This window comes from Phaenicophaeus curvirostris, chromosome 1 (genome assembly GCF_032191515.1).
Source record: "Phaenicophaeus curvirostris isolate KB17595 chromosome 1, BPBGC_Pcur_1.0, whole genome shotgun sequence".
Classification (NCBI taxonomy): domain Eukaryota; kingdom Metazoa; phylum Chordata; class Aves; order Cuculiformes; family Cuculidae; genus Phaenicophaeus; species Phaenicophaeus curvirostris.
In genome coordinates this window covers 132,418,791-132,432,778 of record NC_091392.1, presented here as the reverse complement: position 1 = coordinate 132,432,778, position 13,988 = coordinate 132,418,791, and the positions used below count along the sequence as shown (strand labels likewise).

Below are 13,988 nucleotides of genomic sequence, written 5' to 3'. Positions count from 1 at the left end.
ACCACATCATCCTCTTTAAAATCCTAGAGCTTCCTGACATAGTAATGGGCTGCTTTGGAATATTCACCTTAATGTTTCATATTGCAAAACAGAAAGGGTAACATCCTACTTGAGTAAGACAGAAAGTAATGGGATTACTTGTGCAACGTTGCAGCTGAACCTTCTGCTCTACCACACGTATTCCCGTATGTGTTCTTGTCTCCCATGATAGTGGCGGTCTCAGGAACCACTAATGAAAACTAGCACCCATGTCTGCCTTTCCAGCCAGAGCCTTCCCAAAAGAGAGATCTGGGGAAATGTATGGATGCTTTCCTCATCCCAATGCTCTGGACATGGTGACGACCATGAGAGAATAAGTTGCCAGTGGTGTGACTGAGCTACCCTAGGTGATGTCTGAGTCATCATACTGCACTTACTTAGGTTTAGCAGCAGAACTGGGATGCTACCAAAGATGGGTATTTTGCTTATGAAAAAGTTTGTCTTGTGAGAAAAATGAGGTAAAACTCCAGCATTTTTAGGAGCTAATGCAGTGATTATAATTCTGAAAGAGGATTTTGTGATTTTTTGTTTTGCACTGCCTGAAACTCCATGGTATAAGAAGTCCTTTTTAAACTACTTCATCGCACCACAGGGACTTCATCTGAGCACACTTCATTCACTTTGAGCATCTATAATTCAATACTAAGACAAATACTGAGAAATGTTTTACGGTCACGCCTGCCTCTGCGAATGGGCTTTAGGAGGGGACTGACTTTATGCTTGGGATCAGAGAAGAAGTGAAAGGAGGGTTCTGGTGCTGCTTTTCCCCAGCTGCTCTCCCATAACAGAGGGAGACCATCCTAGCCAGACCTGGGACTGTGCAAGGCTGCGCCTTGTAAAAATACTTGCAATATCCTTATGTGCCCCATACAATCTCCAGGAACTAATGCTTAAAATACCTAATTCTAATGGGCATAATTTACCTTAGATGTAAGCTGTAAGGGCACTTCTTCGGACATAGTACTTATAAAACCCCCAAGTGCTTTAGATTCTGTCTGCAGATCACACAAAGGTCTTGGCGCTGTCTGTCTGAGAGCACACATGCTTTATATATGACTTTCTGACAGCTGCAATCTTAGTTATCCAAATGACAGTCTGTTACATTCAATCAAATGAAATGGTCAGTATCACATGAGTCTGACTTGGCTTATAATGACATCCTGTTAACATGAATCTCTAAATGGACTAAGTTACTTTGTCAGCCAAATCATTCAGTGTTCGCTTCAGAGTGTCCCTACTGTTAAACATATGAAAACAAGAAGAAGGAAAACTGAGGTAGAATTCAACGCCCTTAGGAAAGGTACTGCAAACAAAGCTAGTTTTATGTCTGTCCTGCTGTATCTACAATAATATAACATTCAGAAAACGTGAAAGGCAGCTTAACACCCAGACTTGCAGAGAGAGCTAGGCAACGCAATTCTTTCTATGGTTAATCCTTTCATGGGAACACAGCCCAAAACTCTCATACTTTAAAGGAAAGGTCCACAAGCTCTGACATGCAATGGATATTTGAGTTTTCAGCTGGCCTTGCTACATAACCTATGTCTCCGTTTACTGAATAAAAAGACATACACCTAGACTAGAAAGCTGAAAGGCAAGATCCATATGGATATATTTCAGGAAAACTTTTTCCCCCATCTCACCTCTCACTGAACACCTATTTCCCATGGGAGAAGGTTGGCAGGGTTTGAGCTTCAGCCATGAGGAACTCAGCCCAGCAGCCTGTAATGATGGAAGAACCGAGGCATTCGGCATGGCTCTTGTTGATCCGGTTATAATGGATTTACATTAGCGCCATTGTGTGGTGAGCAGAAACTTTCTAAGTGGGAAGTTCTGCTTCAGTTGCCCTACTAGTATGTTTGCATAGGCCTGCCAAATAAATATCTCCTGCTGGGTGATTGGAAACAAGTGTAAGAAGTTCTGTGTATAACCTCATGAGGTTCACACAGGCCCACTTCTCAAGCTTGTCCAGGTCTGTCTGGATGACATCCTGTCCCTCAGGTGTGTCACCTGCACCACTAAACTTGGTATCAACTGCAAACTTGCTGAGGGTGCACTCAATCCTGCAACTGGATCTGGATCACAGAAACTCCTGGGCCCCGCACCCTCCTCATCCACCTCCTTGCACAGAGTCTTGTCCTTTGCAAAGCTTGCAGGCAGTGAGGAATATGCTGGAAACTCAAGGCACGGAGATAGTGTGGAGCCCATGTGAGGGTCAGCCTTGTTCCGGCTGCAGACACACATGCTTGTGCATGGCTAACATTGACAGCTGCCACCGAGGCAGAAGACAGTTGTGATCCTCGTGGTAGCAGTTAAGGTCAAGAGGCCTTTCTATGACTGTGGTTCAAATTTTTTTTTCCTTTCTTCTTCCTACCAAAGATACCACATAAGATTTTTTTCAGAAGTGAATGTAAACCCGAGGATCAGCATGAATCAGCTTTTGGCTTTGAACACCAAGTCCAAGCCTAGCCCTAGACTGGAGATACAGCAGGTTCTGCTACCCTTCTCTAGCATGCAGCATTACAGAGAAATGCCCTCCTTGCTGAGCCTAAATGACTTTATTGTAATGCTGGATATTGGAAAAGGGAAAGAAAAAGAGAAAGGGAAAGAAAACAGAAAGAAAAAGGAAAAGAGAAAGAAAAAGAGAAAGAAAAATTGAAAGAAAAATTGAAAGAAAAAGAAAAAAAAGAAAAAGAAAAATTGAAAGAAAAAGAAAAAAAGGAAAAGGAAAAGGAAAAGGAAAAGAAAAAGAAAAAGAAAAAGAAAAAGAAAAAGAAAAAGAAAAAGAAAAAGAAAAAGAAAAAGAAAAAGAAAAAGAAAAAGAAAAAGAAAAAGAAAAAGAAAAAGAAAAAGAAAAAGAAAAAGAGGATGGAGGCCATTATTTAGCTGTAAATACAAATCATGTCCTGAAAGCTTTGATCTTATCTAGCTCCTATTAGCTTTGAGAGGTTCCCAGTGGTTTACTGTGTACATTGTGACATACATCAGCAAACAGGGAGAAGTTATCTACATTTTACAATTAGGAAATGAGTTCCGGTACAGCGGAGCAGGGCAAACAAACCTCTGACTGCAAAGCTGCATTAAATTAATAACATGGCTTTATTGTCTTCTGTGCCCAAATTTATTTCCTTGCCTTATAATGTACTCAGTTCTGTCCCAGTCCAGTGGGTCAGGACTGATCAGGCTTGACGTTTGTTATCGCTCACTTGCTTGAAGGAAGAATGGTCATAGAAGATTTTTTTTTAATCTTTTCAGTGAAAAGATATAATGGGGCTTTCTGTCTTTCCAGTCATTCCTGATTACTTTTGTTCTTTCATTGCTATCTGCATCCTTAATGTTCGCTATCCGTGTGCTTAAGTTAATCCCTTGTTATCAGAGGAAAGGACAACTCCATGTTCTCCCTGCCCCCTCCCTAAAATACTGAGTAGAAAAATTGCCTGAGGCTAGCATGAATATTAAACCAAAAAGCTTCTGAACAGCTCTCCTTACAGTGGCATAAAGAATTCTTCTCCCTCTTTCACATACAAGACAACGGATAGTCCACGTGCATATGAAGATCACCAGGACCGAGGGCCAGAGCTGAGCAAGTTTAAATAAAACCAGTTTTAAATAAAACCACAACAACCACAAACAGGACATGTACTCAGACGGAGGTGAGGTGGCAGGGAGCTGAATGCTGCCTTGCACTGTCTTAGCATGAAAGTAACTTCATTGCTGGCATTTGGATGCTGGCATTTGGATATTGGCATTTGGATGTCTTCGTGGATAACAGTAGGAACAAGAAATTTCCCTTACAAACAGATCTTTTTCTAGGACCCTTCCTTCGCTTTCATCCCCTTCCCTTTGTCTTCATGGAACTTTTCCATTATTCCTGCAAGAGGAGTGTAAAAGAAACTTCTGCTACCGGCTAGCAAGGACTCATTTTTCAGGGGTAATGCTGCTGCCTTTCCAAGGAGACTCTCCCAGAGAAGGAGTCCAAAGCCACCAAACCCAGTGACTGGTGAGGCAGCTTACCCTTTCCTTGCACCTAACATACAACTGTCCCCAGAAGATCTGCAAGACCAGATTAACCCTTCCCTGTCAGTTATTTATACTGTAAGCCCAGGTTTAAACTTCGTTGCTCATTTTTTTCAAGGCCTGAACTGGCTGAGAGCCAGAGGCTCAGCTTGTCTGGCTTTCTGGGGGACACCCTTGGTTGCTGACTGTGGGTGAGTTTGAAGGTGCCCAACAGGCAACTCCGAAACCTGAGACTCCCAATTTACTCAAAATGTGGTTTTGGCATAGAGTGCCTGCAACTTTCCCAAGCTCCCCATGCCTCAAACGAGCAGAGGCATACCAACATACTCCAATGCTTTGTCCTGGTTTGAGCTAAACTAGAACCAACTGTCCATTTACTTTTGAGTTAAATCTTTTCTAAGAGACTGCATTTTCTGAAGAACATGCTTTTTGGACAGTGTCTGCCTCTAAAAGTGATACAGCTTAATAGTTATCATTAAGTAACAGGGTGAAAGGCATGCAAAAGGGCCATTACTTATACTTATTTCTCTAGAAACCAAGGCTGTTATCAAGTTGGTGGAATGTCAGAAGTCAAAGGGTGAAAAAGGATCACACATGCCGGGAGGAGTGGACAGGACAGGTGACCCAAAACTGACCAACAAAGTATTCAATTTTGTATATGTCCTACTCACTATAACGCTGAAGGATCATGAGGGTCAAGTTCTGTTTCTTCAGCATCCAGTGCAGACCTCATCCATCCATCAGCTCCCAATCCAGTTCCATGCATTTCTGAATCCAGTTCCTGAATCCAGTTCCTGAATCCAGCTCCTGCCTGCTGCTGAGTCCAGCCTGGGACTTCACCTGCACCTGCCCTGCAGTGTCAGTGGTGATGTACAGCCATCAGGGGAGTTGGACTTGATTTTGTGTATTTGTGTATATTTTATTATTTTCTTAGTAATATTATTCTTTCCTTTTTATTGCTATTGTTTCATTAAAGCTGTTTTAGCTTTAGTTTCCAACTCACAAGTCTTTATCTCGTTTCCTTTTCCCTGTGTGTGTGGAAAGTGGGACTACAGCTGCCTAGTTTAGCTGCTGACTAGGCTGTGCCCTGGGGCTAAACAGGTACAGTTAATTAGCCCCCAGTGTGGCGGCTAATTAACCGAACCCATCTGGACTGCTACGAGATGCTCGGACTGTTTGTCTACCCAGCCCACTCAGACAGATCAGGGCAGACTGCACCAGACTTTGAATTTGCAAAGTCTGCAACAGGAACTTGCAGCAGTTCAGATTTCTCTGTTGGAACAGATAAGCTGGTGGAGCTCTAGCACATCCAGCCTGAGGTTTGCAGTTTGAAACTTGGGAAGGGGCGATTCATATAGCACAATCCATGAAAACACTATATTCCTGCCTTTAAAAAGTCTTTAAGAGTTTGGAAATTTAAACAAACAGCTAGCTTCTTGTCGCTTCTGGGCAAAAGATCGTATTGTGCCTCTGTGGAATTCTGTTTCCAGACGATTTCTTTTCTGTGATGCTGCTTTCCATGCGATATATGGGACGTCTGATATGTTATGGTTTAATTGCTCTCAGCATTGTCTTGGGGGTTATCAATTTTAAGTACTGGGTAAGAGTGATATTTGCAATTTACAGTCTGATTCTTGCGAGATAGTTTTCTGTGACTTCATTTGTGAGCTATGGTGCCACCTAGAGAACTTTGTTAGTAACTACACCTTCAGCATTGCCTGAGGGAACAGGGGCCATACTACCCAGTTTGGCTGACAGCTAGTGGGGTTAAACTGGGGGAATTACACTTTCTCATATTTTAATAAGCTCATCCCACTATATTCCGAACAAAATAACATGTTTTCTTTAAAAGTTTTTTCTGAATCTGTTCCTGAATTTGTAGTGTTGACATTCCAGCAGTGGGTGAAGTGGTTAAGGCCAACGGTATGAGGACTGTCTCTCCCGGCCCTTACAGGCCCCAGTCTCACCTGTGGAGAAATTGTTTGCAAGATACAAACAGAGATCCAAATGCTTCTTTGACAAACTGCTTGATAAACTGTCACACATGGAAGACAGATTTTAGCGCTCACCTGTGGAGACATTTTACAGGGAAGGAGGACTCGATGCTGTGGGCCTTGTTGATATTGAGCAACTCTGGCAAGACCTTGAAACAGAGAGCTGAGGTAAGAGACAGCCTTCTGATAAACAAGAGCTAGTTCGGTGGGAACAAGTACCAACTGAGAGAAAAACAAAAGAAGAAAAATATCAACACAGTTAATTTTAGTGCAACTTGGTTTTTTTAGCATGCACAGTTGTTTAGCCAATAATATGTTAGTAATAGCCTTACGGACAGCTACCTTTAGCCAATAATGCACTGTAGATAGCCTCGTGGACAGCCTGTTACATAACCCAAAAGGGTATATAAAGAAACAGCTAACTCAATAAAGCATCTTCAATCCATCAGATTGAAGTCCGTGCCTTAATCCCCTCACTCACCTGCCCAGGCTCACATCTCAACCATTAAGAAAAGATGCCCTCCTACAAAACCACCCTGAGGAAGCCAGCATCACCATGATGCACCCTTTTATTAGAAGGTTGTTTCTTTTACCAGGTAGTCTTCCGGCTCTCAAGATCCTACCATCCATTTACCACTGTCAGCTGACAGAATCAGCACCAATAGGTTCTTGTAAGTTATTTTAAACGTTCATCCACTGTAAGGCCCAGTAGGATGAGGCTGCTACTCCAAAGCTGTTGTGTTTTTTTTTTTTTAACATCACTGCTTTTTTTTTCACAGACTGCAAAGTGGCTGATAACACTGGCACTGGGGCCTTTTTGGTTTTTAGTAAGATTTCAGAAGACCTTCTTTATGGTTCTGAGTTCATAGCTGGTAACCTTTAGCTGGCTATAGGGAGCTACAGAAATAACCTCTGGGTGGAAGAAAGAATTTGTTCAGCACCTCACCCTTTTAAACCTTTTCTTCGCAGAAAAGCCAGATACTGCTTCCATATTCAATACTCCGTCTCCCCAGGTGATCATATGGTTCTTGTCCTTGAGTGAACAGTGTGTTTTTACTTCAGAGAGCCTGCTTGACAGGCTACCACATGGATTTGTTATTTTCTGCATGAAAAAGTGCTTTTCGGTCGCTTCCCCTTTCCCTTCCCTTCCCTTCCCCAAGCTGTTGTTTCTGTGTCAGCTGCTCAGTTTGGGCAGAGGTGCTTCAGTTTCACAAGGCAAGAGCATCTGGCAAGAGCACTGGGGATATCCCTATACCTTGACTGCCAGAGGAGCTTCACCTGCCAGGCAGAGGGAGCTGGTGCTGGTCTCATGCTTTGCGCAGTGCCTGGTGGAGCTGTGTGCACATCTCACCTCACTTTCCTCTCCTCCCTGGGCCTGAGTGTGAAGCCCCACAGTTAAACATCCAGACACCATCTGGACTCCCTCCCTCCTGGCAAGCAGCGTTCAGCCTCCCCAGCACACAAGTAGAGGGAAGAGGCTGCTTGTTGTTTGGTAGAACAGGACCAGATATTTTGTGTTCTTTTCCCCGCAGCTGATTTTTTCCCCACAGTAGATTTTGAAGTAAATGCTTTTGTTTTCCAGGCCCTTTTACATTTGTTTTATTTTTAATTAAAGGTCATAGCTGTGGTCAGAAGGGAACATAGAGAAATGGAAAAGGAAATGGTAGTCTGAGGTGTCCCCTCATCTCCCCTTTGTTTAACAGACATGGTTAAAAAATTAGCCTGTTTTATTTGAAAGTTTAAATAATCATTAAAAGATTAGCCAGCATCTGAGGCTGAAGTCCTCATCCAGAGAGTGCAGTAACCACCCAGCTAGAGATGCTGCTTTCACCTGCTCTAACATCCACTTTCATCCCCTGACAAAAGTGGTTCTGGATAGAATCATAGAATCACAGAGTCACTAGGTTGGAAAGGACCCATTAGATCATCAGGTCCAACCATTCCCATCAATCACTAATTCATGCCCATCAGCACCTCATCCACCCGTCTTTTAAACACCTGCAGGGAAGGTGACTCAACCACCTCCCTGGGCAGCCTGTTCCAGTGCTATGTGTGATAGAAGTGGATAAAGACAGCTCTTCTCTTCCCTCCCTCCTTATGAGACCATAAAATTCCAATGGCAAAAACACTTGCTTACTCAGCAGCAGAGGAAAGACAATTAACCCTCATCTTTCTTGAGGAAGATTTTATCTGCCCATCTCAATTTGCCACAGCCTCTTGGGATTCAGCACAAACTCTCTCCCCACTACAGTTCTATAATGTCCAAATCAGGTTGCATTCACAGATCCCATATTATTTTTTAAATTGGCTGAACAAATTAATTAACTCCTTGTCCCATTCATGCACATTTTCAGATCAGCTGGAAACACAATTTCCAGTGAATAAATAAATCCCATCTAGAAAATAATCCGACAAACAAACAACCCACACCATCAATAGTGAAAAAAAGTGCAATTTCAAACCAGGCAGTATCTCTCCACTACTAAAAGCACCTGGGAGAGCAAAGCAACCCATCTTCTTCCCTCGGATACCTTCCCAGGCCTTCAGAAGCAGCACTGTCTCTGCCAGCCCCACTAGCCCCTGGTTCACCTGGGATCCCAGGAAACAATGCAACGTCACTGAGGCCTCTGAATGAGGTTTGTTTTTCCCAGGAACTGTAAAAGTTTTCCTGAATATCATGCTCTCCTTTCCTTAGGCTGTAGTAATTTGTTGGCATTAGACAACAGTGTTATTAAATGCTTGTTCTCACTGTTGCCAGAATTGCCATCAATTTGCTTTTTTACTAGACCCTTAGGGTGAGATTCATTCAGCTACACTTGGAGGGCTGCCGTACAGAGGTCTCTGGTCAATTTATTTAGGCTTCCTTTATAGAGGCTGTGGAAAGAAAAGGTCTCTTCTAGTGACCAGCCCTTTCAAGGGGAACATCTTTCAAAGAAAGACTCAAGAAGACTATATGGATGGTGGCATAGAAATATTTCTCTCTCCCTCTCCACGGAATGGAAGGAGAGCTTTTGAGTGACTTTTCTGGATGTAAATACCACCTTTGGCGATGCTTTAAACTTCTGAAAAATTAGATGAATGCTGTTCTCAGAGGTGGGATATGTTATGACATAGCACTCTGGGTGTCTGCATGCTGTGAATAGCTGTGGTCTCTGCAGCTCTGTCTGAACACTGGGACACCTTCCCCTAAAGCGACTGTAACACGGCAGTAGTTAGCTGTTCTCAGTGATGTTGTAAAAGGGCTTACTGATATCAAGATGCTCCTTAACATGACCAGAAACCACTTCTACTGCTTTGCAGTTGTGTGAGGTTACAGCACTGCACAATGGAGCTGCTCTTTTCTCCTTTTTGGAAATGAATGCAAGAGAAGGGAGAGAGACAGAGAGAGGGAGCGAGGCGAGATTCAAACATCTCCTGTGTTTCCAAGAGGAGAAAGAAGGCCCAGACTCTGTCAGACCAGTGCCACAGAACAAGATGTTGCTTCACAAAGGCTGGAATTGTTTTTTTCACCTCAACCTATGCCTGTGAAACACCACTAGCAGTAACATCAGAAAAAAACCCAACTGACCAACGAAAAAAAAAACCCAAAAAACCAAAATCCAAACAAACCTAAACAATACAACCACAAATTCCAGCCCATTGAACCACGTAATTTTAACAGCAAAGATGTTCTGAGCGGCATTAATGTAGACAGCAAAGCATTTGAGAGATTTCAAGCACCTAAGCCAGTAGTTGGATTGGCTTAAGTTTGTAACACAGAGCCACTCTCAAGTGCTTGGCAAGGCTCTTCCCTGCCTGTCAAAGCAGCAAGCTCTGCAGTTGTACATGTAGCTTAAACAGGTCTAACTGGAGGCTGCTGCTGGAAGGGGTAACCATTGTTACCCTCTTTGTCCCCCATCTCTGACCTTCCTCTTGTGTGTCAAACACTTGTGAAAGTCACTGAGCTACTTCAATTCGAGGTGTTATTTGTACAGTGCAAGTTTTAGCCACAGCAAACAGACCTGGGATTCCTTCCACCACTCCAGGAGCTGATAATAAGGGAGGGTATAGGAGGCTGGGGAAGAAGGAGAAGGTGCAACTTGCCCCTTAGGTGTGGAGCATGGTCTTGGAATGGGCAAGTCAACTGTGTAACCACAGGTTTTTTTTTTAAAGACAGCAGCAACAGTAACTTTTAAAGCAGTATTTTTAAATCTCACCTACCCAGGGCTCACCGGTGAGTGCAGCAAACCCTTCTTCCTAGCTGGGAGACATCATCTGAGAGGAGGCAATGTAGACTGTCACAGGAAAGAGGTTTTCTTCAATCCTAGTCATGAAGCAGTATAGCATGATAGGAAGCAATAGGAGGGAACAGGACCGCAAGGGTTTGCCCCAGGGCCTTGAGCCACATTTCTTCTTTTTCCCAGGAGGCTCACTATTCTTTTGCTAGTACAGGAATCCTGCTCCCAAGGGAAACAGAGAAAAGGCTTTGATATCCCCATGCTGTGGACTTTCCCCATAAGAGAAATATTATGGCTGTTCAAGAGCATGTGTCTTATGAAGAAAAACATTGCAGAGTTCTAAAATGGAACAGCCCACACAGACTTATCAGCTAACCTAAAACTAGAAACAACCATTTGCAGATTCATTGCTTGCGAAATATAAAAAAGACATCAAAAGAAATTGGTTCAACTAAAAATTAGTACAATCTTAACCTGCTCATGATAATATTGCTCTGTCCTATTCAAATGAAAGTAACAGACAGAAATTATGCAATCTTGGCAATTGTAACTTTAATTAATCAGAATTTATTCTAGATCTCTTTTCTTCCAAACAATTATATATTGAAATGTGTGCAGACAAGGTTGTCCTACAGCAGTGGTCTTGTTTTTTTGTTCTCCGTTTTCACATAAGCTGCATTTAGATTATGGCAATACACACATATATACAAATCTATACAGAGAGAGGTACTGGCAAAAAGCAAGCTCTTTGTGAGGCTGAGTAATCATTAGACATCTTTCACTAAAAGTGTTAAAAATGTGCAGGTGCTTCTGAGTTTAGAAAGGGATTTAGAATGAAGAGATAGACATCTAGTGAATAGAGTATCTTCTACAACAGGATTTGCACTGTGCATGGTTTTGAAGACTTTGAATGCGCTTTAATTCCCTGTAGCAAGTTTGTGTCAAGCCTGTGATTGAGACAAGATCAAATAGTGATGATTTCCTGTAAGACTTCATTTTTATCCTTCCTTATATTCTCCTATATTTTTGATTTGGGTTGGTAATAATTTTTGGTAATAAATTGACACAGAGAATAAGCTACATGCAACAATCTCTCCCAATCAACTCTCCTATGAAGATGATATTTGGAAAAGCCTTTCAAGCATCAGAAGAACAGAGCTGAGATTCATTCTGAAAGCAGTAATCATAAAAAGATTTGGCAAGCCCAACAGTCCTACAAGAGTCAAAGGCCAAATCCTGCCCCTTTCTACTTGGGTTGGTGCTTTTATCTTATAACTGTGCTGAGGAAAATGGAGATATGATAGGCAGGTTCTTTATATGATGGATTTTAACCTAAAACTCAAGTTAAATATACAAGATCCAAGGTTTTAAGTCACATTTGAAAGTGGTCCATAAGCTCCTAAGCCTTTAAGGTGTTTTTGACAGAGATACTCAAGGATCTAATAAAAAACCCCATCAATCTTTACATAAATGCTACTTCAAAAAAAGGAGCAAAAGATATGCTCGTTATTTTGCTTAGCTTTTTATTCCATCATTATGGCACAAGATAGAACTTAAAGACAACACCACTGAATAAATCTTCAACTTCATTAAAATTAAGACTAATATGTTTTATAAAATTCCTTTGATATGATACACTTTCCCTTATCAGGGTATAAAAAGAATTTTCTCTAGAATACTGAAGTACATTGCCACCTGCTGGCCACAAACAACCATTTTCAATGTAAAAACACCAGAACGTATATAAAACAGGAACATTTAACAATGAAATGTAGTTACTGGAAGAAGTACTGTTGACCCAGATTTTGGCACAATATGTGTAGAAATGCAGCTGTGAACCTCTCCAAACATCATGTTCATTTCTGAAACTCCCTTTAATGTGCCTGTTTGGCTTTTTTTGCTTTCTTAATGCTGAAGCTTTGTTGTGTCAAAGGAAAAGCCATATTCTCTCAGTTCTTGCACACCTCAATTTATTTGGTTTTGTTTTCTAAAATTTGGATTCCAGTTTATTGTTTTAAAACAATACATAAACCCATACATTTATAAATATATATATTATATCCTGTATACATAACATTGGTTTTTCTCTAGATGGGAGGGCAGACCTTTGCACTACCATCCTTAGTTGATTTAAGCACAGTCTTGCCCATAGTTGATTCTCTGAGCTGCTTCCTACCAGAATCTAAAAAAATATTTTTACAATCTTGTATCAAATTTGATAAGTTTGTTTTCAAATATATTTATAAGAAAAAAATACTTGGTATTCTCCCCTCTAAGCACACTACTACCCTTATAAAACATATGGCTTTTCACGTTCCGCTCTATTTTAGTGTTTTTCAATAGGCAGTGAAAAGAAGGACAATTTCCTCTTTTAACAGTATTCTTAATAAAAGCACAGAAACCAGCTTGTGCACTTTCTATAGAATTCCAATGCATGTCAGGGTAATGCAAGTGCAGTGATTTTTAAAAAGCAGTCACGATTGATTGACATCTGTATATGAAAACATAATATATGATTATCATACAATACCCATTACAGAATATACAATCATCAAAACTGCAGATATATAAATATATTTTTAGTAACATCAAAGCAACAGTTGTATCTTATACACAGCGTTTGCATACAAAGTTATTAGATTAAAATTTTCATCTTGCTTTTTCTCCAAAAGCTTGCTGTAAAACAGGGACATGCTGTATTTGTAAATGGACTGCTTGACAGTGCTGTTAAGAAATTAAAGTGAACAAAGTTTAAAGAAAGTATATGCAATTTAGTCGGTATAAAACAAACAAGCCCTCCCCATTTCCCAATGTCACTGTTGTTTTCCTATGAGACGGAGGCATATGTATGAGTGGCAGTTCTGCAGAGTCCAATCATACAAGGGTTTCTGGGAGAGCATCGGGGTTATCACCTGATAAAAGCTCCCAAATTTGCCACCTATCCCTTTGCCAATCATGCCAGTCTGCCTCTGAAACATTTTTACTGTTCTGACTGTGAGGTGCCGTGGAACAGACGTGACCCGCTTGGGTGTGCGGGGTCTGCTGCTCCTGCCTGGAGATGGCCTGGTCAGGGGCTTTGGCTGATGGTCCTCCAGCTGCTCTGGTCCCTGAACTTTTTTCATGGCGATGAAGTCTCCATAAAGAGTGCAATGTTGAAGAAACGCTCGATCGCTGTGTCAATGCAGAGCTTGTTTTTGCTGGGCCTGGGTAGGGCGGTGGTGGCCTCTCTTTTCTGTACGAGGGCTTGGCTGTGCTTTGCAAACAACCCACATTTGAGTCATGCTCACTGAGGTCCTCCACACTACTTAAAGTCAAGTGCCGCTCCGACTTTGAGTGTGACAGGTCTGAACTCCTACTGCCGGCTTCGATTTGTGGGTTACTGCAGACCCGAGACCCCATGGGATGGATCTGACACTCAGGAATGGCAGCAGTCGTCTGGCTCCTTCGCATGACCTGCCTGCCATTGTCCAATTCAGAGGAGCTACTCTGCCACCGAGAAGAATACATTGCGAGGTTCCCCTGGGAAAGAGAGCAGTGTCCAGGTCGCAGCAGGCTGCTTTCGTAAATATTCCCGTAAGAACCTGGAGGCCAGAATCAGAAAGACAACATCAATCTGTGTAATTGTTTATGTAGTATTTCACAACTTACTGCTTTCCCCCTGTATCACATAGTAGAAGAGGGATGGGAGCTTTATCATCAGGCTATGCAACTGAAAGTGCAT

At 41.9% G+C, this 13,988-nt stretch overlaps 1 protein-coding gene across 5 annotated transcripts in view; it reads right to left on the bottom strand.

Annotated features, from left to right (window-relative positions):
* Window positions 1-12,153: 12,153 nt before the first annotated feature.
* ARHGAP6 (Rho GTPase activating protein 6) overlaps window positions 12,154-13,988 on the bottom strand; it is a 329,176-nt gene continuing 327,341 nt past the window's right edge. For all 5 annotated transcript variants that reach the window (XM_069874629.1, XM_069874636.1, XM_069874645.1 and 2 more), the window contains exon 13: window positions 12,154-13,848. In XM_069874629.1, the coding sequence (XP_069730730.1) occupies window positions 13,142-13,848 (707 nt within the window). In that variant the 3' untranslated portion in view covers window positions 12,154-13,141. The remainder of the gene's footprint in view (window positions 13,849-13,988) is intronic.